We start from the raw sequence: 23,926 nt of genomic DNA, 5'->3' as shown, positions 1-23,926 counted from the left end.
ATGCTTTATATATCTGTAGCACAGCATGTTGTTAGAAAAATATGGAGGTATTTTCCTAAAGGCATCTGGAGGTCAGTCAGCATCCAGGATAGTCTCCTCTTGGCTTGGGCTCAAAATAAAAATCCTAACTGCTAAGAGGAAGGGATCTGGCCTTCCTGCCTTTGTGTAGGAAACAATATCTTTGTGAGCCCCCTTTTGGAGATATAGGTCATGTCTGTACCATACAGCCCTCACTAGATCTTGCTGACCACAGGATGCCTTGGATTTGGATGTTTTGGAGCTGGAGTGGCCATCAGCTCTGATGTAGGCATTCCCTCCCTTTTCTCTGATTCAGAAGTCATCTTTGTGGCTCTGTATTGGTCAAGGAGGTCCTAGTTTCTGGACCTGATGAACATATCAGTCTGGAAATTGTAACACCTTCCAGTGGAAGAGAACATCGTTCAGGGCCCAACAACGCATTTTTGGTCAAAGCTCCTCCATCTGATATCCTGGAGGCTGAGATGCTCTGGCTAACCCAGAAGCATTTACCTGGGAAGTTACTGTTTTCCTCTCAGAGGGTCTTGGCCAACAAGATGCATAGCACTAATTTGAAAGCTTTTATTGTTCTGGAGTGCCTGGTCCAAGGTTAACCCCATTTCAATGGATGCCAAGGACATGCTGGGCTCCTTTCAGGCCAAGGTGCATAAGGTACTAAGATTCAATTCTATTAAAAAGGCAGGTGGCTGCTCTTGGTAGGATTTCTTAGAGTGCTGAGACTTTCCCCCCTCAAACAGCTTCAATTCCCAGAGTTCCATGGGCAGAGGGATTGATTGTTACATCACTTTGTAGATTGTAGTTTTGTGAGGGGAATAGGGGTCTCCAAACAGCTCTCAGGACCCTCAGCAGACTACATTTCCCAGAATTTTCTTTTGGAAAGTCATTGAGGTTAATGTGATATAAAAGTCCTTTAAAAGTATAGTGTGCCTGTGACCTGAGGGGCTTTTCTGTTTTTGTTTTTGTCTTTGTCTTTTAACTTCTCCCCTGCAGAAACCTAGTCCCTAGTTTCAATCTGAGAAGAGCACATCAATCCATTGCCAAACTTCCTTGCTCCATGAGTAAAGTAAGCGAGCAGTGGGTAGATGCAGCACAGATCTTTACTGCCTCCCCCATTCACTCCCCAAGATACATCCAGAATGGGCTTTTCATAGCCCTCCCTTACTATATGAGAAGGAATACAACGCCATGAGCAATAGCATTAACATATTTTTAAGGACCTCTGAGTTAAAGGACAACTTCACTACCCTGTGACCTGTAAGCGCTCTGAAAGACTGCTTGGGCAATATGTGATTTATGGCCACATGCTGAGAGGCAAAAATCCAGGAAGACTTGTTTCTTGGGGGAACCAACTGCAGTGGCAGCAATGCAGGGCCCTTCAGGGATGCATATCCTATTTCCGAGAATATAATCCACGTAATCTGCTACTAAATAATTTGTTTGCATCGTGTACTGGAGTGCTTCTAGAAGGCTCTGTGCATTCCTAACTTCTTTAATATGCTTTAACCGGCTTCAGTGACTCCTTGGTCTGTGCCCAGAATGAGTCAACAAAGCAGAATCATACCTCAGTTTGGGATGTCAAAGACCACCATTTTAATGCAAAAGTACCAACATCCAAAATAGTTAGGCACCCCAAAGGCAAGGACAGGAGGATATAGCATATACTGGTTGTGATGGGGTGAGCTCCCGTTGCTCGGTCCCTGCTCCTGCCAACTTAGCAGTTCGAAAGCACATCAAAGTGCAAGTAGATAAATAGGTACTGCTGTGGCAGGAAGGTAAATGGCGTTTCCATGTGCTGCTCTGGTTCGCCAGAAGTGGCCTAGTCATGCTGGCCACATGACCTGGAAGCTGTACGCCGGCTCCCTCGGCCAGTAAAGCAAGATGAGCGCCGCAACCCCAGAGTTGGTCATGACTGGACCTAGTGGTCAGGGGTCCCTTTACCTTTACCAATATCCAAAATAGTTAGGCACCCCCAAGGCAGGGACAGGAGGATATAGCATATACTGTAGGTTGCACTAGCACCACTCACCTGTTGGCTGGTTCACCAGGGAAGATGCCAATGCAGGTTGAGCTTTGCTCTCTTTTTTCCAGCCTCTTGGGGACATACTGTGGTGCCTCGCAAGACGAAATTAATTCGTTCCGCAAGTCTCTTCGTCTTGCGAGTTTTTCGTCTTGCGATGCACGGTTTCCCATAGGAATGCATTGAAAATCAATTAATGCGTTCCTAGGGAAACCGCCTTCAGACCAGGTCTGGGGACAGTCTGTCCCCAGACCTCTTCTGAAGGCTGGGGGGGGGGCAAGGGCTTTTCTTCCCACCCCCAGCATTTTAAAAAAACCCGGGACAGCGGAGGACTTCTCCGCTGTCCGGGCGATCATAAAATGCTGGCGGGCGGCATTTTAAAATTGCCCCGGGACAGCGGAGGACTTCTCCGCTGTCCAGGGCGATTTAAAAGCCCCTGGGAAGGCAGGCAGGGGGGACAAAGACTTTCGCCCCCCGCCCGCCTTCAGAAGGTGTTCCCGCCCCCCCGCCCGGCTTCGGAGCAGCGTTCCGAAGCCGGGCGGGGGGGCAGGTGTTCCCTCCCCCCGCCCGGCTTCGGAGCACCGTTCCGAAGCCAGGCGGGGGGGCAGGTGTTCCCTCCCCCCCGCCCGGCTTCGGAGCACCGTTCCGAAGCCGGTTGGCGGGGGCAGGTGTTCCCGCCCCCCCGCCCGGCTTTGGAGCACCGTTCCGAAGCCGGTTGGCGGGGGCAGGTGTTCCCCCCCCGCCCGGCTTCGGGAGGTGTTCCCTCCCCCCCGCCCGGCTTCGGAGCACCGGGAGAAGCGATCTCCCCGCAGCCCCTTGCTTCAAAAGAGGTCCGGGGGCAGCGGGAAGCGCTTCCCGCTGTCCCCGCACCTGGGGCTGCGGGGAGAAGATCGCTTCTCCCCGCCGCCCCTTGCTTCAAAAGAGAAGACCCGCTGTCCCCGGGGCAAGTTTCGTTTTGCGAAGCAAGCCCATAGGGAAATTCGTCTTGCGAGGCAACTCGAAAACGAAAAAACCTTTCGTTTTGCGAGTTTTTCGTCTCGCGAGGTGTTCGTCTTGCGGGGTACCACTGTAGTTCTAAGCCCCCTCTCCAGTTACATAACCAATTTGGGCCCCTTAGCCTTATTAAGAAGATCCCCACCCCACCCCTTTGTTGCTCACAAATTCTCCTTGCCACTTACCTCTTAAAAGCCCTACTCCAAATCACCCTTGCTTGGAAAATTGCAGCTGATAAACAGTGTGCAATAAGTGACCCTAAGCAAGACCAGCATGGAGCATGGTAGGTGTGCCCATACTTCCAAGGTTAGTGAGCACGGGTAGCAAGAAAGTCTTCCTTGCCTTGTTCATTTGTTCATTATATTTCTATACAGTGCTTTATCAGAAGATCAGTATAAAAATTAAACATATATAACACAGTAACAAACAAAACAATAACATACAAGACACAGGTCATTAGCCTGTGTTCAACCCACATCCACAGTGGTGTGTAGTGTTAATGTATTTGCTGATCCCAAGAGTGGACAGGACAGGAAGCTGGAGAATAAGTGATGGTGCTGCTGGCCACTCCTTGTTATCTAGTGGACATGAGCTGGGTCATTCCCAGTCAGGTCTGTCCTAATTCATTCCCCTGCCCATGCCACTTGCAACATCAGGGAACATAAAGCTGCAGTTCTCTAGTCTCACCTGGAACAACCTGGCACCATGCCTGAAGATGGGAACATTCATTAGCATATATATTTTTAAAGCTTTAGTTGGAGGGAATAGCTTCTATATATCTCACTTAGTTAAGTCTTTCTAGATCATCCTATACGAGGGCAGTGTAATGTCTTTGCTAACTTTTATTATTACTCTCCTATTCCCTTTCTTCTCCATTACAGACAATAATTTCTGGAGCAGTTGTTGAACAACTGGATTTCTTAAGAATAAGTGACACAGAAGAGTATGTATGCTTGAAATCAAATTACAGTAGGACATTAACCTATAGCATCCCAAAGCCCCCTCACTAGATTCCCCACCACCACCACCACCAAATCAAATTACAAAGATTTATAGTTGAAATGTTTCACTGGATTTGGGAGATTTCAATATTGTCTTTCTGCAGGCCTCCAGAATTTAAGAGTTTTGAGGAGCTTGACCTCCCAAAACATTCAAAAGTAAAGAGACAAACCAGCACACCACACTTGACTGAACTGGAACAACAGCCAGATATTAATGCTAATGACTGGAAAAACAGGCCGACTTATGAGATTCTTCAGAAACTGAATGTAAGTATAAAGGAAAAACTAAATATACTGCGACCCATCTGTGCTTTTCTCTTAAGGCATGCAGCTCACTGAAGAGGATAGACACTGGCATGCATCCTACACAATCTGTTTTATTTAATCTAAGCAAGCGGGAATGTTCATGAAATATTCCCAAACCTCACCTTTTTGTCAAAACAGAAAATATGAAAGGTGATGATAATACAGGAGGAAACATAGAGTTTACCCTATCTGATCCAGAGGTCTTCAAATTGGGTACTTAGCATGTTTTACCACAAGCACTGTAGAGGTTTCTCTAAGGAACTGCAATGTCAGGGATAGAATCTGGGAGAATCCAGTGTTTAATTTCACAATGGTAATCTTTCATAAATGTTGGAAGTCCTTGCCTATAACTCATTTAGGGATTAAGACCAGCTTTCCCCAACCTGGTGCTCTCCTGATGTTTTGGACTGTAATTTCTATCATTTTTGACCCCTGGAAATGCTGGCTGGAGTTTATAGGGGTTATGATCCATAACATCTGGAGGACTTCAGGCTAGAGTTTGGTGGTATAGAACCACAGAGTAACATTTACCACCCAGGATGTCCTACAGTTTTTCTGACTTTGTTATATAGATCTGGAAGCTTTCAAGTGAGCATTCCTTCACATAGACTGAGTCTTTTTTCCTGTTAAGTGCCATTACCACCATAGGAAATGAGATAGAGAGTTGAAATTTCCGAAGAGACGCCTTCCTTAAACACACCTGGTTTTGTGTACATAGCATCAATGAAAAGCAACTTAAACCTGTAACATTTGGCATTTCCTTGCTATTGATTTACATTTTATGGCTGTTCCTTATCAGGACTGCAACTGCCTAGCAAGCCAAGCAATTCTGCTGAACATTTTGCTCAAAAGAGAAGGCCCGAATTTCATCACCAAGGAAGGTATGATTGCAGGAGGCAATTTTGCACATCCATAGATGAACATGAATAATGGGTATGCACACTGCAAGTTGTGTTGCTATTTTCCTCTCCATTAAAGCACTTTCAATTTAAAATGGGAAACATGCATTCGTACACTGTAGAGTGGAATGAACCGTTAAATGTATTAACTCTCTTAAATAGTCTGTACACCATATGGTTGCCTGTTTATAATTCTGAGCATGTCGGTTTGTGGGGGAAGAGGGTTTCATTTGCTATGGTAAGGTGAAGCTGGAATGCAGGTTGTGCATGTTTGAAATTGTAGAATCTTCACATTGGTTTTCTATACAAATGTGTTATTTTAATGTTGCTGTTGGAAGCTTAATACAGTTTTTAAAACTGGCTGCACTGCTTTAAGAAGTGCAGAGACACAGATCAATTCACAGGTGCAGCACCTGCCCCCCCCCCCATATATTAGTCCTCTCTTTCTTTAAAATGTAACACATTTTGCAAAACATCTCAATGATAATATTTTGCAAATGTATTACACCTTGTCTGCCAAAAACAGTTTGTGCAATAAGGGGGAACATATTCAAACTTTTGGATCAATGTCACATCTGTTTAAAATGTATCTCTCTGTGACTAAGGAGATAAATTCCTTTCCATTTTCCAGAGGTAGCTGATTGCATCATGATGACCATCCCCGTGTTGCTAATGAAAAACATAAATCAGTATCAGAATGGCTGGTTCATAGATCTTATTTATTTTGTCTTACTCTTACTTTGTCCTCTATATAAAAAGTATCTGTCTGAGTTTAGCCACAGGAAGAATTTACTACACCAAGTGAGTTTGAGTGCTTACTTGCATTGGCAACTTAAGAAATCAAGAGCCAAATTTATGGCTCAGTTCTCAGTTCTGAATGCCTTCCTTATGGCTTACAGCTGAACAAATAAAATTATTATTATTCCTCTTCGTGTCTATTTTTCCATACAAGTAGCTTAGCATATAAGTAAAAATAAAATCAATATTACAAAAAACCCCAAAATAAAACAGATTCTGAACTCCAATGACATAACAGTATTCTAAACTCCATCCAGTGAGCAGGAGGAAAAAATACTCATGAAAGGTCAATCTTTAGGCCAAAAAGTCAGAGGTGCAGCCATCTGCTTCATCTCTACTAGGAGAGAGTGCCAAAGGTATGGAGCCACCACCAAAAAGGCCCTTTCTATCATGGATGCCCACTTTACAAACCTGGGGGTGGACACACCAAGAGGGCCTCTGATTGAGATCTCATTGTGCGAGCAGGATGGTCGTAGACCTTCCATTAAGTAGTTTGGGCCCAATCAATTAAATTGGGGCTGGAAATGTATTGAAAGCCAGTACAGCTATATTACATGTGTTCTTGAATGTGATGTCCATACACCCATCTGGACCACAGCGGCTGCATTTTCAACCAGCTGGAGCTCTTGGACTTTAAAGACAGATCTCCATAGAACGCATTGTCTAGCCTCAAAAACCTGTTTAGTTTTCGTACCAATTGATTGATTCTCCCCCTTGTTATGTTACAGGAAGCTTACACACACACACATATGAGAAACTATATAACAAGTAATATTATATAACTAATAGAAACTAGGAGTGAAATTCTTCAGTAGGGTTATAGTGAAAATCTGCACTGGGATTCTTAGCAATTGGGTAATTCAGTCCAGCTGGTTTGCTCCATTTTTAGCTTCTCTGACAAGTTCCATCAAAATGACTCTTGTGGCCCAGTTTGAAGAAACTGTACAAATAAGGGCTTTGGAAGAGGCTTAACTATTGCTTTGCTAGTGCAGAATCACAAAGCAACTACAGGCCTGCATCGCACAAAAGGCTCACCTTAGTAAAAACATTAGCAATTGGTATTCTAACTGCTTAGCTACATAACTGTACATTAGCTTACGAATGATAAGGGCAAGCTCTGTAGGTTACAATTGCCAAAGGATACCTGTTGCTCATCTGTTTTCTGCCAGAAACCAATGAAGTACGTAAGCAAAATGCGCGTATGCACATACATTTATGCTCTTGCATATTCATAAATGGGAAAGTGGGGTCCATCAGGTATTTCATATTGTGGACAGAATTGGCAGTGCTGCCCTTACACAGCAAGATGAAATGAGCTTACAGCATAGATCAAACTCATTATCCAGCTGCAGTATAACCTCTCCACCTTCTTTTCCTTTCTTTCTTTTTCTCTTTTTCACTTTACTTGTGAATTAGGTACAGTCTCTGATCAGATTGAAAGAATCTATCGAAAAGCTGGCAGCAGAAAGCTCTGGTTTGTATTTAGTGTTCAGCTTCTTGTTAATATTTTTGCACTATGTTCGTTGAATTCTGCGCTACATGGTTTACATCTAGTTCTCTGCAATTTAAGTAAATGAGCTACATTTGGGGGGCGGGGTTCTAATGCATACACTTTAATAATGTGTTTTTGTTCCTCTTCCGGCTGTGTGCAGCCATTACGTAAGTTTGTAGAAAAAGGAAGGTGGGGTCTTAAGTTCTGGCTGGAACACTGGTATATTATCTGGAGGCTCTTCCCCTTAATATCTGATGCTGAAGGATTCTCTATAGTTATTCAGTGGTAAGTGCACTCTGCATCTGGTGAGGAACACTTTCATCTCTTCTTCACAATATTCAGAAGTGAGTGCTGCTGTTGAAAACTGACTGAGTCCTGATAGCACCTATAGGATGAATCACATTGTAGAGTTGAGTGCTGGTTAAGAGAAAAAGAGGGAAAACAACCAAGAAAGACGGCATTAACAGACAACTTGCACTATTAAAAAAACCCTTTTGATTACTGCAGCGTGGATGTTATGAATTAGATAGGACCCATTCTTTTCACTTTGGGAATTACTGACTTGCTAAAACTGCTTTTGCTAAGCCCTTTAAAATACATGTTGGCATGTATCCAGTGCAGCACTAAGTAACTGTCCCATCAGCACAAGGATTTCTGCTTGCACAATGGAACTCTTTCCCTGCCCTGCCCCCTGCTTCCTTTCCCAATGCTCTCCCAAGATCTGCTTTTAAGGGTTGGGGGAGTCTGCAGAACATATTTAGAAGGAGAGGAGAGGGGGAAAGTCCTTTTGTGCAGGCAGAAATCCTTGCACTGATAATTGCTTACTGCTGCCTTGTATACAAGTCATTATTTTTAAGGTTCATGCGTGTCATCTGTATTTCCTACCCAGTTATGATTGCTTTGATGCCTTGCTTCCCATGTCATTGCTTCACCCCAATACCTTTAGAATTAGATGTACAGTAAAACAGGAGGAATGTGCAGCTGTCTGGCCATCAGTCTTTTGAATGGGCTCCTCTGATACCTCAGCTGTGCAAGGAAAGGAGTCTAGTGATCTTCTTTTGGAAACCTGTTTCTGTCTCGGAATGGAATTAAACTGAGATGCTCCCAGTAAGCCAGTCAGTGGCCAGAATAATAAATGCTGTGTCTGGCTCAGCATTTCGTTAACAGCAGTGACCAGTCATATTTCTCTGGGTGTTCCCAAGGAGACCATGAAAGTGGCAGCTATTTCCCCTTGTTGGTCTGCAGCATCTGGGATCTGGAAATATGACTATCTCTGTACATGGGGTTCCATTTAGCTATTGTGGCCTGTTCTCCCTGTAGTTGTCTAAAAAGCTGTCTAAGTCAGCAGCTACCAACTCGTTGACTATGCCCTACCTCCACTGTCAGAGACAGTATGCTTTTGGATTCCAGTTGCTGGAAACCACAGGATGGGAGAGTCCTCTTGTGTTCCGGCCCTGCTGGCGGGCTTCCCATAGGATAAGCATCTAGAATGGCCACTGTGAGAACAGGATGCTGGACTAGATGGGCCACTGGCCTGATCCAGCAAGCCCTTCTTACGGCCATATCTTCCTAACAACATGTCGGAATACCGTATTTTTTTGCTCTATAATACTCACTTTTTCCCTCCTAAAAAGTAAGGGGAAATGTGTGTGCGTCTTATGGAGCGAATGCAGGCTTGCGCTGCTATCCCAGAAGCCAGAACAGCAAGAGGGATCACTGCTTTCACTGCATAGCGATCCCTCTTGCTGTTCTGGCTTCTGAGATTAAGAAATTTTTTTTCTTGTTTTCCTCCTCCAAAAAACTAGGTGCGTCTTGTGGTCTGGTGCATCTTATAGAGCGAAAAATGCGGTAAATCACTTCTAAAGAATTTCATGGCTAGTTCAGCGTCCCCAGTGGGTGTTTCCGTTTCTGGTTCTCAAGACACGCACACACCATTCTTCTCGGACATGCCTAGCTAGCTCTCTAAAGTCCCTGGATCACTAGGCATATTTTGTACAAAATAAATGTGGAAACGGTCTTCCTCTTGAATTCCTCTTTCATAATTGTCATATGCCACATCTAGGTTGGTGCTTCGCTGCAGTGCGGCATACATTCAGAAATTCGCTGCCTCTTTAGCCCCCCATATTACAACTTTGGTAGTCCACGGGAAGCAGGTAAAGGGCATAGAGGTTTGGAGCTGTGCCGCTTGACATGTGCTGTCTTATTTGCATTTTGATGGTCTTTGCTTATGGTGCTGCTGTTTTATCTTTTCCCAGTGCTTGGCTCTTGATTTTAAGGAGTGTGTGCACCCGTCATCATACAAATCCACATCAATTTGGTTGATGGATTTCACGCTACCTTAGTGAAATATCACACACTCATTCATTAATGTTTGTGAAAAATAATAGTTGCAGTTACAAATCCTGTGTTGCGCAATGTGAAACATCCAGTTACTTCAGAAATATTGTTACGTAGAAAAGATAGCCGTGTCAATATCTATCACTCTTAAACACTGCGGCCCATTTTAAAACCCAGCACTTTACATGGTTTACGTTTTCACTGCTATGGTATATCCACGCATACACATAGAAAGTTATACTGTTCCCACATCATCTGCTGAAGATGACATGGTTTATCTGCTGCTGGGCTGTAACATTTCAGGTGTGGTGCTGAATATTTGAATCAAAAAACAAGTATAATGGATTCATTGCAAGCGGCTGTTGAGCATATATTTTGCCTGCTTGTAGAAGTGCATTTTGTTCAGTCTGAGAAGCAGAGGTTAAAAACCCTGGGTTAATATGATCATTATTTTCATGCTGTGAATGCTCCGATCACATGATCATATGTAGTTTTCAATATGTGCTGGCTGGCTGCATATATTTTTCATTAATGGGGAAGTGAGCTTTGCATATGGCGAGTTTAATCACTATCAAAATGGACCTACTGAATCCACCATAAAACACTGCTGTCTTTGGCAAGTGGCTACCAAAACTTGACCACTGAAATTCATTACCTACATATATGAGTGTGGTATGTTTAGTTTATTTTAAGACCAAGAGGTTGTCAAGTGGTGTTAAATATGTCTTGCGTGCCCTGTAACTTTCCCTCACAACAGGAAACTCTCTGCTTTCTCAAGCAGTGTCTTTAGGAATCTGAAACACTTCGAATTCCTATACAAAAAGGCAACAATGGCATTTGGTTTAAGTATCTTAATTCTTATTCAGAAGATCCAAAACAGAAGAGCTAAAACACCTATCTAATGAGAGAATTTTTTCTGAATGCAAATTGCCAAGGAGGTCTGAAGCAATGAATTTTTTTTTCTTTACATAATTTTTATCAAGCCATCATGTTGCAATGTCAGAGAAAGGAACAGCAATGTCTTGTAATGTTGTATGCAGTTTAATGAATTCAAAATGTGTTCCCAACATAGCCGTTTTTACAGTGTTCTTGTTTCAGTGCTTAAATAATTGAAGATTTAGCCTCTCCCCAAAAAAAGAGCTTTCACGAAAAGAGAACTCAAGTACAAAATACCATATACATATTTTAATGTTTAGTTTTGGGGATTGATGAAATATGGCAACACAATTTCAAACAGATTCTCGAATTCATTAAACTCGTGTTTGATATCCAGCAGGACTGCTCTGTTTTCTGCCCTTAGGTCTGTTGTTCGCTTCGCAGCAAGTCTTTTATGTAAACTAGTGGACAGCCTTGCACCGTCCATTACTAATGTTTTAGTTCAGGGCAAACAGGTAAGTCTGTGCTTTTCGAAATTGTTAATCAGATAAAACATTAGCTTTAGATTTCTGAAGATTCTTACATTAGTTGGCTTAATAAAAAGAGAGGAGCCTTTCCAAAAAAATAAAAATAAAAAGATAAGTTGCATCTAATCTAGATAATGGCTGCTCTATCAAACCTTTTCATAGGACCAGTGCAAGCATCATGCTGGCACCCTGCTAACAGGGATTAGCAAATTGGTTTCCCTTCCTTGCTGTATTGCCCTCCCCACCCCTGTAGCACCCCCCCACCCCACGGTAAAGCCATTTGCTCATTAAATGTAGTTAAGTGGGGAGAACATGTGAGAAAAAGAAATACTTTATAAGTTACAGCTTGGGTGACGGGTGGTTGTGCTTAACATAGAAAACTAATAGTTAAGAGTTACTGGGTTGAAAAGGGAACACACATACTAGGGGAGATTTATTTTTTACAGGCAACCCACCAGGCCTCCAAATAAATAGATTTTGAGGGCAAGAGTAGGTGCTGTCCACTTGACAAATAGCTCTGTTTCAAGTCTAGAATCCCTGGGTTCAAACCGGAACTTAGCCCTGGGCATATTGTGTAGCCATGAGCAGGGTGTTGACCGTCTGTTGTTCTGCCCTGTTTAAAACAGGAACAGTGTGGCATGTCTTACACGAGTAAGGCATTTTCTTCATTACAAAAAATTGATGTAGGGGATATTATTATTTGTCATTCTGTGTAAGCAACATCAGTGCGCCTAAGGCTTAGTTTGTATAGTTGCATAGCCAAGGGTCAGGTCCCTACCCTATGATGCGTACAATATAAAAAGCAAGTAGAGGCAGGAGCAGCAAATTGGCAGATAGAGGGAGAAAATGGGGGATGCTGGGATGATAAGTGTAACAAAGCAGTGATTATTTGCTGGAATTGTCATTTTAAAGAGAATTTAGCAGCTATCTTCCAGGAGCAGGTAGAAACATTATTTCAAAATTTCCAAAAGGAAGCATTTTCTGCCTGCCTCCTGACACAACAATTTTAAAGGCTGACACGGTTGTATGATGCCCAAAGCTGTTATTGGCCGTCTAAATAGAAACTTTCCAAAGTAAGTAGCTTTGGGTGCAGTCTAATTTTTTTTCATAGGATTTTTCCAAACTTTGCAGTGGCTTTGTCAATCTTGGACAACAATGGTACACAGTTTTTTTTATTCTGGTGTACTTATAACATTCATTTAACATAATGCTGTCATGCAAGCTGCTCACCTGAGAGGGAATTCAACCACCACCCTAAACACAGGATCCTGTGCCTTCCAGTAGAAGCATACCTTATAGCCATGCCACCAAGATTTTATCTGGCTGCCAACCAGCTCTTTGTACTTTCTACACCTGCTCCCAGCTAAGAACTGCCCACAGAGTAGCTTTACAGGAGAATGCATCCCTCCTAAGGTTGCTGACCTCTTAGTTGCTCTGGACACAAGACACATAGGAAGCTGCCTTATACTGAGTCAGATCATTGTTCCATCTTGCTCAGTAATGCCTACTCTGACAGGCAGTAACTCCAGGATTTCAGACGGGGTCTCCCAGTCCAACCTAGTTATTGAACCTGAGACCTTCTGCATGCAAATCACGTGCTCTAAGCTACAGCTGCTTCCCAACTTTGCTTCTACCTGTTCCTCTATAGCATTGTTTCCCAATCTTGGGTCACTAGCTGTTTTTGGACTACAGCTCCCATCATTCCTAGCTAGCAGGACTGGTGGTCAGGGATTATGGGAATTGTAGTTCAAAAACAGCTGGATACCCAAGTTTGGGAAACCCTGCCCTATAGCATAGTTAGGTGCCTAAGTGGGTTTTTGAGTTTGCACTTGAACTCTAAGAAGATTTAAAATAATGATGGATGATGATGATAATAATAATAATAATAATAAGAAGAAGAAGAAGAAGAAGAAGAAGAAGAAGAAGAAGAAGAAGGAGGAGGAGGAGGAGGAGGAGGAGGAGGAAAGGCAAAATCAAAGAGAACAAGCAGATCATTGAGGAACAATAGTATACTTCAGACCTACTAGCTCTGCGTTGGGAGTAGTTTGCTGAGCTGGTTCTAAAAAATTAGCAGGTTTTTGGAGGAAGATGATGGACAGCAGTTTCTCAGGAATGGACAGAAATATGTCATAGCTCCATCAACACCCAGGGTTCTTTTGAAGGGCATGCTAGGGATTTAGCTTCTGGCATGCTGGTCCAATCAACCTCTTAGGGGCCAAACCAATTCAAGAGCTTAATTTAACCTCCACCAGTGCTAACAAGACTCTCGAGGCCATGTGCTGTACTTTGAAGGTGCTTCCTTGAAGCATATTACAACTTTACTTAATATGCTAAAAATGTTTTCAAGCAATTATTCTTTATAAATTTGAAGAGTCTAGACTTTACAGAGTTTATAGTATGCCAAATGTATGGATCACCCATGAAAAACAAGGGGGAAAGTAAATGTTTCGGCAAGGAATTGAATTTGCCTTTGACAAGCGCCTCAAATAATTTCTAGACCAAAGGAAAAGGACTGACACTTGAGCATGCTTGTTCACAAAACTGTGGCTGTAATCCCAGCCGCTTGTCCTACAGGAAGGCAGTGTTGTTTTATAGGGGGCTTTTCCATCACAAGTGCACTGTGTAATCATTTTTTGAAATGTTATGCTTTTATGTAGCATGAGCTGGCACGGTTGGTTGTTGTCTGCTTTGGCTGAGAGCTTCCTTTTTCTTTTTCTCGGGGTCCAAGAGTCAGTAATGCTGCCTGAGCCTTAGCAATGGTTAGAGGAACAGATGGTAGGACTCTTTGCTTTCAGTTCCTGGTGAGAAGTGAAGCCTGCTTAGTAGGAACCTTGGGTGACTCTGATGCAGACATAGTGGCCATAACTGTAGAGAAACCAGGGTAGTAATTTGAATGTCCAAATGAAGGGGTTTGTTAGAATGTGATCTCACAGCTCATGAATCATTGTTAAAAGGACAGGCAGCATTGCTGACACCAAGGGTGTGTCTGTATGTGAAGAAACAGATAGAAGCATGATGCCTTGTTAAGCAACCTAACATTAGGCATTGTAGCATTGTGTTAAAATGCAGAAGTGAAAATATGGAAGGGGGCCTTTAAACACAAAGGGTTCATGATTATGCATCCCGCATCTCAGTTAGGTTTAGACCTGCACCGGCTATGCCATGCCCACCCCGAGAACAACCTAAATCCTTGGTTTGTAGCCTGCCATGCCATGACCCCCACCTCCAAGCAATTTGAACCCTTGGTTTGAAACCTGCATCATCCATGCCATGTGCCCGCACCCCTGAACAACCTGAACCCCTTGGTTTGTAGTCTGTTCCATCCATGCCATGCCCCATTCCCAGATCAACCTGAACTTGTACCTCCCTAACCCTTCATCTTCAGCTCCTCTTCCCCTCTTCCCACTTTTCACTGGAATTTGCGGCAAAGTAAGGCCTTGAAGGCTACCAGGGAGGCATTCCATGACTGTGAAGACCTAATGGTGGTCATAGACAATTTCCCTCCTGCTCCCCTAGAAGTGAACTAGAACAATTTTATCTTTTATTATACCGGGCAAGTTTTAATCATAAGGAATCAACAGGGCAAATCGGGCCACTTTCTTGAACACACATTCTCCCAAGTCGTTATTTTGCTTTTTGGAATGATACTTCTTTTCATTACAAATGCCTGTTTTAATACAAAATAACAAAGCCATGTAAACCCCCTTTTACCCATCGGCTTTAAATTTAACTCAGCTAATTATCCTCCCTTCTATCCAATATTGATGCAAACAGGGAGAGTTGAGTCAAGGGGGTATAATGAATCAGGACTCCTTCACTGCTTTCCTGTTTCAGGTTGTAGTTCTAATTGCTGCTAATATATTCCTCTAGGTAACTCTTGGGGCATTTGGCCAGGAAGAAGAAATTATATCTAATCCCTTGTCTCCTGGTGCAATTAAGGACATCATCTACAACAAGTGTAATTTGCAGGATGAGAGAGAAGCTGTTCTTCAGCAAGAACTTGTCATTCATATTGGCTGGATCATCTCCAACTCCCCAGAATGTTTTAATGGAATGCTGAAGATCCGAGTGGGGTTAGTAAAACAACTTCAAATTTTATTCTCATGATCATCCGAGGAACCGAGTTGGCCTTTGCCTGCCTTCTAAAGTGTGCACACCAACAAAGCAGACAGGTTGCTCTCTTTGAAGGAAATAATAATTCAGTGTATTAGTGAATCAAGGTCCAGGACATGGGGGTCTGTTTGCCTTCTTGGCTGGTCTGCTAGAGTACATTAAACCATCATGCCAATGGTCTGTCTCAACTCCCAGTTCTCTTCCAAGAGCTGGTTCTAACCTCTAAAACCCTAAAATACCTAAAAGATAATCTCACCCCTTGTATACCTAAGTGATCATGATGCTCTGCAGGTGAGGACCCCATGTAGATACCATCTTATCAAGAGGTCAGTTCTGCACAGTGTGGGAATTAGTACTTTAGTGGCACCTAACCTTCATAATTCCCTCCCCTTAAATATTACACAGGTGCCATCTCTGTTGACTTTTTGGGTGCCTACTGAAGATGGTCTTCTTCCTACAAGCCTTTTCAGTTAAGATCTTTCCCATTCTGCAGCTACTATACTGGAATTGCTTTTAAGATTTCTTTATTGTTTTATTGCTTCTTGTTTGCACCCTGGGCTCCTTTGGGAGGAAGACCACGATATAAATTTAAAAATAAATAAAATAAAATGACTTAGGCCCAATATGCCATATAGCTCACTTCCTCCTAAGTGTCTCATTGCAATTGGTCACTCAATCGTTTTTGGTTTTTTTAAAGTTTTGGATTGACTAATATATTGAAAAGGGCATTTCTCCTGTGTGTGAGAGAACAAGGAATATCTCTTCTAAAATGATACTTGCTGCCACCAATTTGAAAACTCTATAGAGCTATTGTTTTGATATGCATATTTCAATAGATTAAATAGATTAAATAAACCAACACACATATAGTTACTTGGCTAATTTCTTATATTGAATGACAACCCTAATTATATCCTCAGCAGCAGAATCTGCGTCAAGTTCAGACATGGAGACAGACACGAAGAAAAGCATCTTGGGAAGCTGGCCCTCAGTTGTAAAATACAGTGCAGATTTGCCCTGTTGTAAATCTCTGTAAAGCTCCATCAGTTTTGGCTGATCTTTGTTGTTGGCCTATGTTTGTCTAGTCAGAAGTAATTCCTTCTATGTTCAGTTAGACTTGTTCACAAGCCACTGTATGCATAAGCATGCAGAATGCTACCTTATACTAGTCAGACTTTTGGTCCATCTAGCTCAGTAGCTCAGTAGCTCAGTGTAGCCAACTAGCTACACTGATTGGCAGCAGCTCTCCAGAGTTCTCAGCAGTTCTCCAAGGTTTCAGGTTGGTTTCCCTCCAGGTGCCAAGGACTAAACCTGGAACTTTCTGCATGCAAAGTAGATAGATTCTCTACGACTGACCTATGGTCTGTATACCGTATAGGATTAATGCCTAAGCTGGCAAAGGATGGGGCAATTTGAGCAGAAGTTTTCTGTTGCTGCTTTTGTTACCAACCATGAGTTTACAGGTTGAACTATGTGGAGAAAAACAAATCAGCCAATCAAAGTATTTTCCTAGCAGTAGGGAGGCAACCCCTCTTGCTCGTGGGTAAAGCTCAAAACATACCTGGCAGGCATTTTCTAAGTCATTGGATGTTCCCTGTGGCAAATCCTGTGTAATTTATGCTCTCATCTAGTGTTGTGCTTATGTTGTTTTCCCAATGGCACTTTAGATTGTTAAGCTGTCGCAACTCTGTGCTGGAACACCGACAACACAATACACAGCAATAAATTATGGATGGCATACCTGGGGTCTGGATCTAGCTATTCCATTTGCCTGGAGGTAGCAGAAACCTAAGACAATACATCTCCTCTATCAGCTTTCATCGTTTGATCAAAATTAGTTGCCATAGCAGTTAGAAATGGGATGCTCAACTCAGTTCCATTTCATACAGAGCCCATAACTCACAAGCCACTTAAGGCAATGCACATGTGCTTAAACTGGTGCCTCCCCATTGGCTTCAGTGGGAGTAAGCCGACTGAGTGATTTGTGGATTGCCTTTTTCGCTCCTTCAGCCTCTCAGAGCTTAGCTTTTGGCTATCTAACAGGATTTATTATTGCTGTAACACTTTCAGTGCCACAGATTTCTGCATTCAAGCAGGAGGAAAATATTTGTGTGCGTGACTGATCCAAAGAGCAAGCAGCTCACGATGTGAGCAGCCCAGTTGCAGCAGTGCATTGATGTGTCGTTTTACATGGCCCTAAACAAAGCTTTAAAGGGAAGTTGGCTTTTTCCAGGCTTTTATGGTACTATGTTTTATTCCCTTGGATATCTCTGCCTTATTGCTACTTTGCCTTCTCAGACTGAATTTAAATTTGTTTCCATCCAATACCAGTTTCTTCTTCTGATTCCACACCTCTCTGCTGAAGCTTTCTTAGACTTCATGCAATCAGTTTATGTGCCTACCTTATTCTATAACACACCCGCACCCAAAAAAAGTTCAGTTTTTGCTAAAATGCCACCTTTCCCCCTTAAACCTGATATAAATAAAAGGCTAAATAGTGTTACATTTTTAAATACTTCCCCATTAACAACAACAAAACCAGGATGCATTACATTCTTAATTGTAATCTACGTCTTTGGTTGTTTCTCTACTGGAGAAGAAAATAGTCTTTTAATAAATGCCGTCACCTTTTAATTTTTGTACAACAGGTGTATTGTGCCTTTCCAGCACACAACCAAGAATGTTTTGGTTCTGCTATAACTAATCCTTAAAAAAAAAATTAATCCATCCTCTCTAAAAAAATCAGCTTGTTGTCAAATTCCATTGTATATCGTCATTCAGTAAAATATGTCAACGACTGGGTCTGAGTTCCTTCACTCATTGTTACCCAGCACCAAAATAGAATTAGTACAAGTCAATATGGCCCAGGTGGATTGTGTGTATTTGAACAACTCAAGGTAGATGTTCAAAGGCATTGGTGATTATGTTTCCAGCCATGCTGCTTTGGGAAGTAGGAGTTTGCATAAATCCTCCATACTTCCTCTGTTGTTGCGATAGGTAACTTCACTATGTGCAAGAAAACAAAAACAGAGTTTGAGGACAGTCTTAACAAATTCATTGTGGCATAAGCCAGGGGTAGCCCTGCAGGGGTGGTACCTCCAGATGCCTTTAACAACAACTCCCATCAGTCCCGGTATGCCTGAGGGCTGGTCTGGGATAATGCCTACAGCATCTGGAGGGCAACATATTGGCTACCCAAGGGCATAAGCTACTCCATGAAGGACAGCTGAGTCTACTTCAGCAGATGCAAGAAGCGTTCTCCTACGTTGGCAGGAGTAGATTTGAGGAAACATAAGCAGTGAGGCCAGAAGGAAATAATAACACATCACGCATCTTAGTTGTTTTTGTAAAAACAAATTAAGATGGCTACCCCTCTGGAAATCGTTTCACCTTGTATGGGTTGTGTACCTCCTCCTCCTCCTGTGCAGGTTAATTAGTTGCTGTTAAGGGGCATACTCCTTTCCCTTTTACAAGCCACTTAGCTGCTTTTAGATGCTGAGTGCTTGCTTGGGTGTTAATTAGGAGTGTGATGCAGTGGTGGCCTAGCTAACTCTTCCGTTTGCAGGGAGCATTCTGAGCTCATCTGGGTTTTAGTTTCACTGCCTCTGCAATTTTACTTTAGCCACCTCTGTTCTTTAGAACTTAATAGTGGGACTTCTTTAAAGAGGCACACCGCAGTCGGGGCAGCATATGATTCAATGGAACTACTAAATGGGTAGCTGAAATATTGATCTAATATAAGGACAAGGAGGGAGCCAGTCTGGCATCAGAGAGATCAACAGGTGTGGTGTGAGGATGCATAATACAGCCGCCTTGAGGATGCTAAGCAGAGCTAGATCTGGGCAGCCCCTGGATGGGAAAGAAGCCCTCTGAAGTTCAATGGTGGAAGACAGGCAGGATCTTAACATATAACAAGATTTTTATGCAGCCTTCATTAGCTTCTCTTGCCCATTTAAATAGTCTCTCTCTCTCTCTCTCTCTCTCTCTCTCTCTCTCTGTGTGTGTGTGTGTGTGTGTGTGTGTATCAGAAAGACAAAACCAGTCTCCTTGCTTCTTCCAAGGTTAATTCCATACATTCAGTTTCCTTTATTTCACCTTTATCATCCACTCCAGTGAACAAAATTAACCTTCTCCCAGAAATAGTATTCTGGCTTGATAATGATTAGATTTGGTACCTCATTATTGATTTGTGTGCCAGCTTTCATGCTGAAATAGATCCAGACCCTGACAGCCCCATTACCGTAAACACCTCCAATCAAATGTTTACTACCCAGGTGCTGTCAGTCAGGTTTTTGCAGGCCATGCCTCTAAAGATTTGGAAGGGGCGCGTACGTGCCATTTTTCATCTGCTGCTTTGCATTACTAGAACATCTCACGTGAGCAGGTGGAGGATACATCAGTGAATTGGATGCCTATCTCTTGGTGAATTAACAGCATCTGTGAGTGTGTCCTTCAGGCTGTTTCTCCAAGCAATGTTCTCCAGTATTGTATCAGAGCTGCTTTCTATGGAGGGCTGGTGGAGGGAGAGAGACCAGAATAGTAACTGAGGCTGGGAATGGTGTCTCATCGCTGCTACTTCAGTAGATCTGCATGTTAACCTTTGACACATCTCTGGTCTCTGGAGCCAAAACTGCCTTCATTGTGCCCCTTGATCATGTTATTTGGCAACTGAGGTGCCATTGATCAGGAAACATCCACAGGCTGTAGATGCTCCCCTTTCGGTTCTTTCTATTAATAGCTTTTCTCATTGTTGTGTTTGATTTGTCCTTTTTAATATTTCCAGAGCAGTCAACTATTACTAGTAAATAAGTAGGAGACAGCCTGAGGGTGGGAAGAGTGTCAGGGGAGAGAGATGGAGGAGGTTTAGTGCTACCCGCAAGAATAACCTTGTCACTATTTGGCACTTTGTATATGATTGAAAACCTAAATACACTCTTAATAGCAAATGGTTTCCCTCATTTCTCAGCTGGATTTGACACTCAGTTAAAGCACTTGCAGGCAGAAGGTAGACTTGGGATCTAGTGGTAGATCTCTGGGTGATTTGTAGTGGAAGTGAAAGGGTCTATGATTCCCAGTTTTAACAACAGCAGCATCTGAAAGAGTGCCTGCCCTCCCCACTCCAAGATTAGTCTGCTGAAAGCAAAGGAAGCTTGGAGGAAAAGCAGGTGCAGATTTGAAGGTGAAAAGACTGAGCACTCAGTTCTGCTACTGAAAGCAAACTCCTGAGCTGAGTGTGTATTTGGGGGTATCCTCTCTCTCTCTCTCTCTCTCTCTCTCTCTCTCTCTCTCTCTCTGTGTGTGTGTGTGTGTGTGTACACACACACACACACGCATGTATGGCTATTGTATTAATTCTAAATGTATGTATATCCCTTCCTATTTTATAGCTGGCTTCAGGTTAAGCACCCCATCTATCCAAGCTATTTCTGTCCAAGGACTCCACCAGCTTTCACTTCTTCTTTATCACGGTGCTTGCTAAAGCAACTGCTACTTTTTTAGTACATAGTGTGAAAAATTGTTCTATGCGGTTTTAAAATTTTATTTTCATTCGTTCATTTATTTACTACTACCCCCCAAATGATAGTCTTTTAGTTGTCTTCAAAATACAGGTTTTTTAAAAATAAGAATATGAGACTAAAACATAGTAGCATATCTAAAACAAATAAAAACAGGGATAGAACAAACCTATCAGCAGCAGTGCAAATGTCTAAAAGTACTAACACATTTGCAAAGTTTAAATGATGAGATTAAATCACCTGGTGCTGCAAAAAATTGTGACGTAAATGCCAGGCCAGCCTCTCTGAGGAGGGTGCTCTACAACATGGGAGCCAGCACTGAATAGGCCAGGGGTCGGCAACCTGCGGCTCCGGAGCCGCATGCGGCTCTTTAACGCCTTTGCCGCGGCTCCGGGGCGGAGGCGAGGGGAGGAGGCGCATTTTCCGCAAAGCCATTTCCGAGCTAGAGAGGAGACGGGGTTGCGAGCTAACCCCTCCCACACTCCACTCGCGGGGGCTGGCCTTTTGCCCCCACGAGAACAGGGGAATCCCCGGGCGTCCCTGCAACCCTGCCCGCCAATCGGCGGGGCCGGGGAGGCGTGGCCTAGCCCATTTAAGGCCAGGCATGACCGGGGACCGCCCTCTTTGCCCCGTTCCAGCTCGCACCCTCTCCCTTCCTTCCCCTCGCGGTGTGTGGGATTCCACTCCCGGCAGTCCTTCTCTGCCGTCCTCGCTGCTTTCCTCCCCCCCGCTTTTCTCCCTCTCTAGCCTCCTCTAGGCGTGGGTTGAAGCTGCGGCGGCCATTTCTTTAAAGGGCACCGATAAGGGAAAATCGTCGGCGCCATCTTTGTGGGCGCACGTGGGAGTCGCGGGAGCGGCCATTTTGGTTGAGGGCTGTAAACAGGCTGCATTGAAAGGGGGCATGTAAGCTGGTCACTGTTTTGAAGGGGAGTGAAGAACACACACTCAAAAAAAGGTAACTTGTTAATTTAACATTTATTTCTATGAGGAGGAGTAATTCTGAGGGGTCAAACAAAAAAATAATAATAAAGTGTCAAAAAAAGTTATTTTAAAATGACGAGGATGACATTGGGCCCTCATTATTAATTATTATTTACCTTAGGCACTGATTATGATTTATGGTACACTGGGGCCCTGATTAATTTTCTATGGCATTTTGGGGCATTGATTATTGGACATAGCAAATTTTGCTATGGGGCCCTCTGATTTCTAGTTACGTCCCTCTTTTGGACCCCCGATAGGCCAGCCATGGATAAAGGCAAGAAAAGAAAAATTTCTGAAGAAAACAGAATGTTTAATGATACATGGACAGAATCATTTGCCTTCTCTACTGACAAGACTGGTTTACCAGTATGCTTAATATATGGTGAGAAATTTGCAAACAACAAAAAGTCAAATATTGCAAGACATTTCCACAATAAACACACAGCCTTTGCTGAAAAATATCCCGATGGAGATGAGAGACGAAAAGCCATTGCAGAACTTATGAGGAAGGTTGATAGGAGCAAAAATAATTTCAAGAATTGGGTGAAGTCTGCAAATTCCACAACATATGCTAGTTTTGTAGCCGCTCAGGAAATAGTCAAGCACAGTAAGCCGTTCACAGTGTTATATTTGTTTTAAATGTCGCAATGGTTTTGCGGCTCCCAGTTGTTGTTTTTTCTTTGGAAACGGGTCCAAGTGGCTCTTTTTGTCTTAAAGGTTGCAGACCCCTGGAATAGGCCCTCACACAGGGAAGGGCCTCAGAATCTGACCTTATAGTCTGGGTAGGTATGGAAATGTGGGAGGGAGGGAACACTTCATGCCATTCAGGGCTTTACAAGTATTTACAAGTATTAAATGATACAGTATTTGTGTCATTTAAGAAGCAACAATTAGCACAGGTTATGTCTTCCCTACAAATACATTATTAACTATTCTCTTTTGTAATGCAGTAACTATAGTACAAATATTTACTTTAACCATAAGTTTTAAAGAGAAGGGAGAGCTTTCCCACATTCTCACCCAAATTGCAATTTATTCTGAGATAATTCCAGAATCTTAATCAGTAACAAAGCACAGTTAATGTAAAACATTGTGTGCCTGAGATGTGCTTTGGTTGATGCTAGAGTGGCATTTTGCCATTTAGCCACAGACGCACACATGGGAATGTCAATGCTTCCCCCCCCCAAAAAAAAATGTATTTCTAAGATGTCTGTTGAGGCTAATTAAACAGTAAACAAAACTTCTAATTTAAATGATTATTTGGTAAAGCGGGGTGAGGTGACTTGGTCCAGATTAGCTCCACTGAGCAGACAAGTTCATTTTCATCTAAATGGTGTTGTCTTTTAAAGGCGAGGCGCCAGCTTTTGGAAGCAATTTGAATAGCCCATTAAGCAGTCGAAGTAAACAGTACATTCTGTTTGCCGTTTACGGCTTTTCAGAGAATTGTGCAAAAGATGGCTGGCTGGCCACATTTCATGTTATCAGACTTTTCAGCTGTACCCTCGCAGAGTAGACCTTCCAGAGCATTTAACTGTGCCTTGGGGCACAAGAGAATTTGTATAAGTTTTTCTTTTCTTAGAGAACAAGCTTAAAAGCTGCTATTAAAATGACACATCTCGAAGATTAGTTCCTGAAATCTGTCTAGCTTTTAAAAACCCATTGCACCCTTCAACCTGTTCCTCTTGGCTTCTGTACTAGCTAGTAGATGTTTAGGGGTTGGGTGGGGTAGAGGCTGCAATAGATGGTGTGCCAGGGGACACTCTGGAGGTGTTGTTCACCAAGAGTAGTCACTGTTGCCAAATGCAGCACTGGAAGGCTTGGCTTGATGCGCCTACCCAAGGCTTCAGCTGCTTCCTTGGCCAATCCTCTCTATCACCTGGGAGAACTGCATCTTATGAGAGTGCTCTCTCCAGCAACTGGCAACTGAGGAAGCATATGTAACCTGAAGCGTATGTAACCTGAAGCGTATGTAACCTGAGGTACCACTGTATTCAGTCATTCTTGTTGTTGGCTTTAAATCCTCAAAACAAC

At 43.0% G+C, this 23,926-nt stretch overlaps 1 protein-coding gene across 8 annotated transcripts in view; it reads left to right on the top strand.

Moving 5' to 3' along the window:
* PHKB (phosphorylase kinase regulatory subunit beta) overlaps window positions 1-23,926 on the top strand; it is a 137,643-nt gene that overhangs the window by 101,758 nt on the left and 11,959 nt on the right. For 6 of the 8 annotated variants that reach the window (XM_082232869.1, XM_082232873.1, XM_082232872.1 and 3 more), the window contains 6 exons: window positions 3,928-3,989; window positions 4,152-4,314; window positions 5,153-5,234; window positions 7,467-7,524; window positions 11,180-11,270; window positions 15,153-15,355. In XM_082232869.1, coding sequence (XP_082088995.1) covers window positions 3,928-3,989; window positions 4,152-4,314; window positions 5,153-5,234; window positions 7,467-7,524; window positions 11,180-11,270; window positions 15,153-15,355 — 659 coding nt within the window. Of the gene's footprint in view, window positions 1-3,927; window positions 3,990-4,151; window positions 4,315-5,152; window positions 5,235-7,466; window positions 7,525-9,604; window positions 9,696-11,179; window positions 11,271-15,152; window positions 15,356-23,926 lie in introns of all 8 variants that reach the window. The other 2 variants (XM_082232870.1, XM_082232867.1) reach the window with 1 other exon arrangement.

This window comes from Podarcis vaucheri (genome assembly GCF_965113315.1).
Source record: "Podarcis vaucheri genome assembly, chromosome: 7".
Lineage (NCBI taxonomy): Eukaryota > Metazoa > Chordata > Lepidosauria > Squamata > Lacertidae > Podarcis > Podarcis vaucheri.
This window is presented reverse-complemented; position numbering and strand designations above follow the sequence as displayed.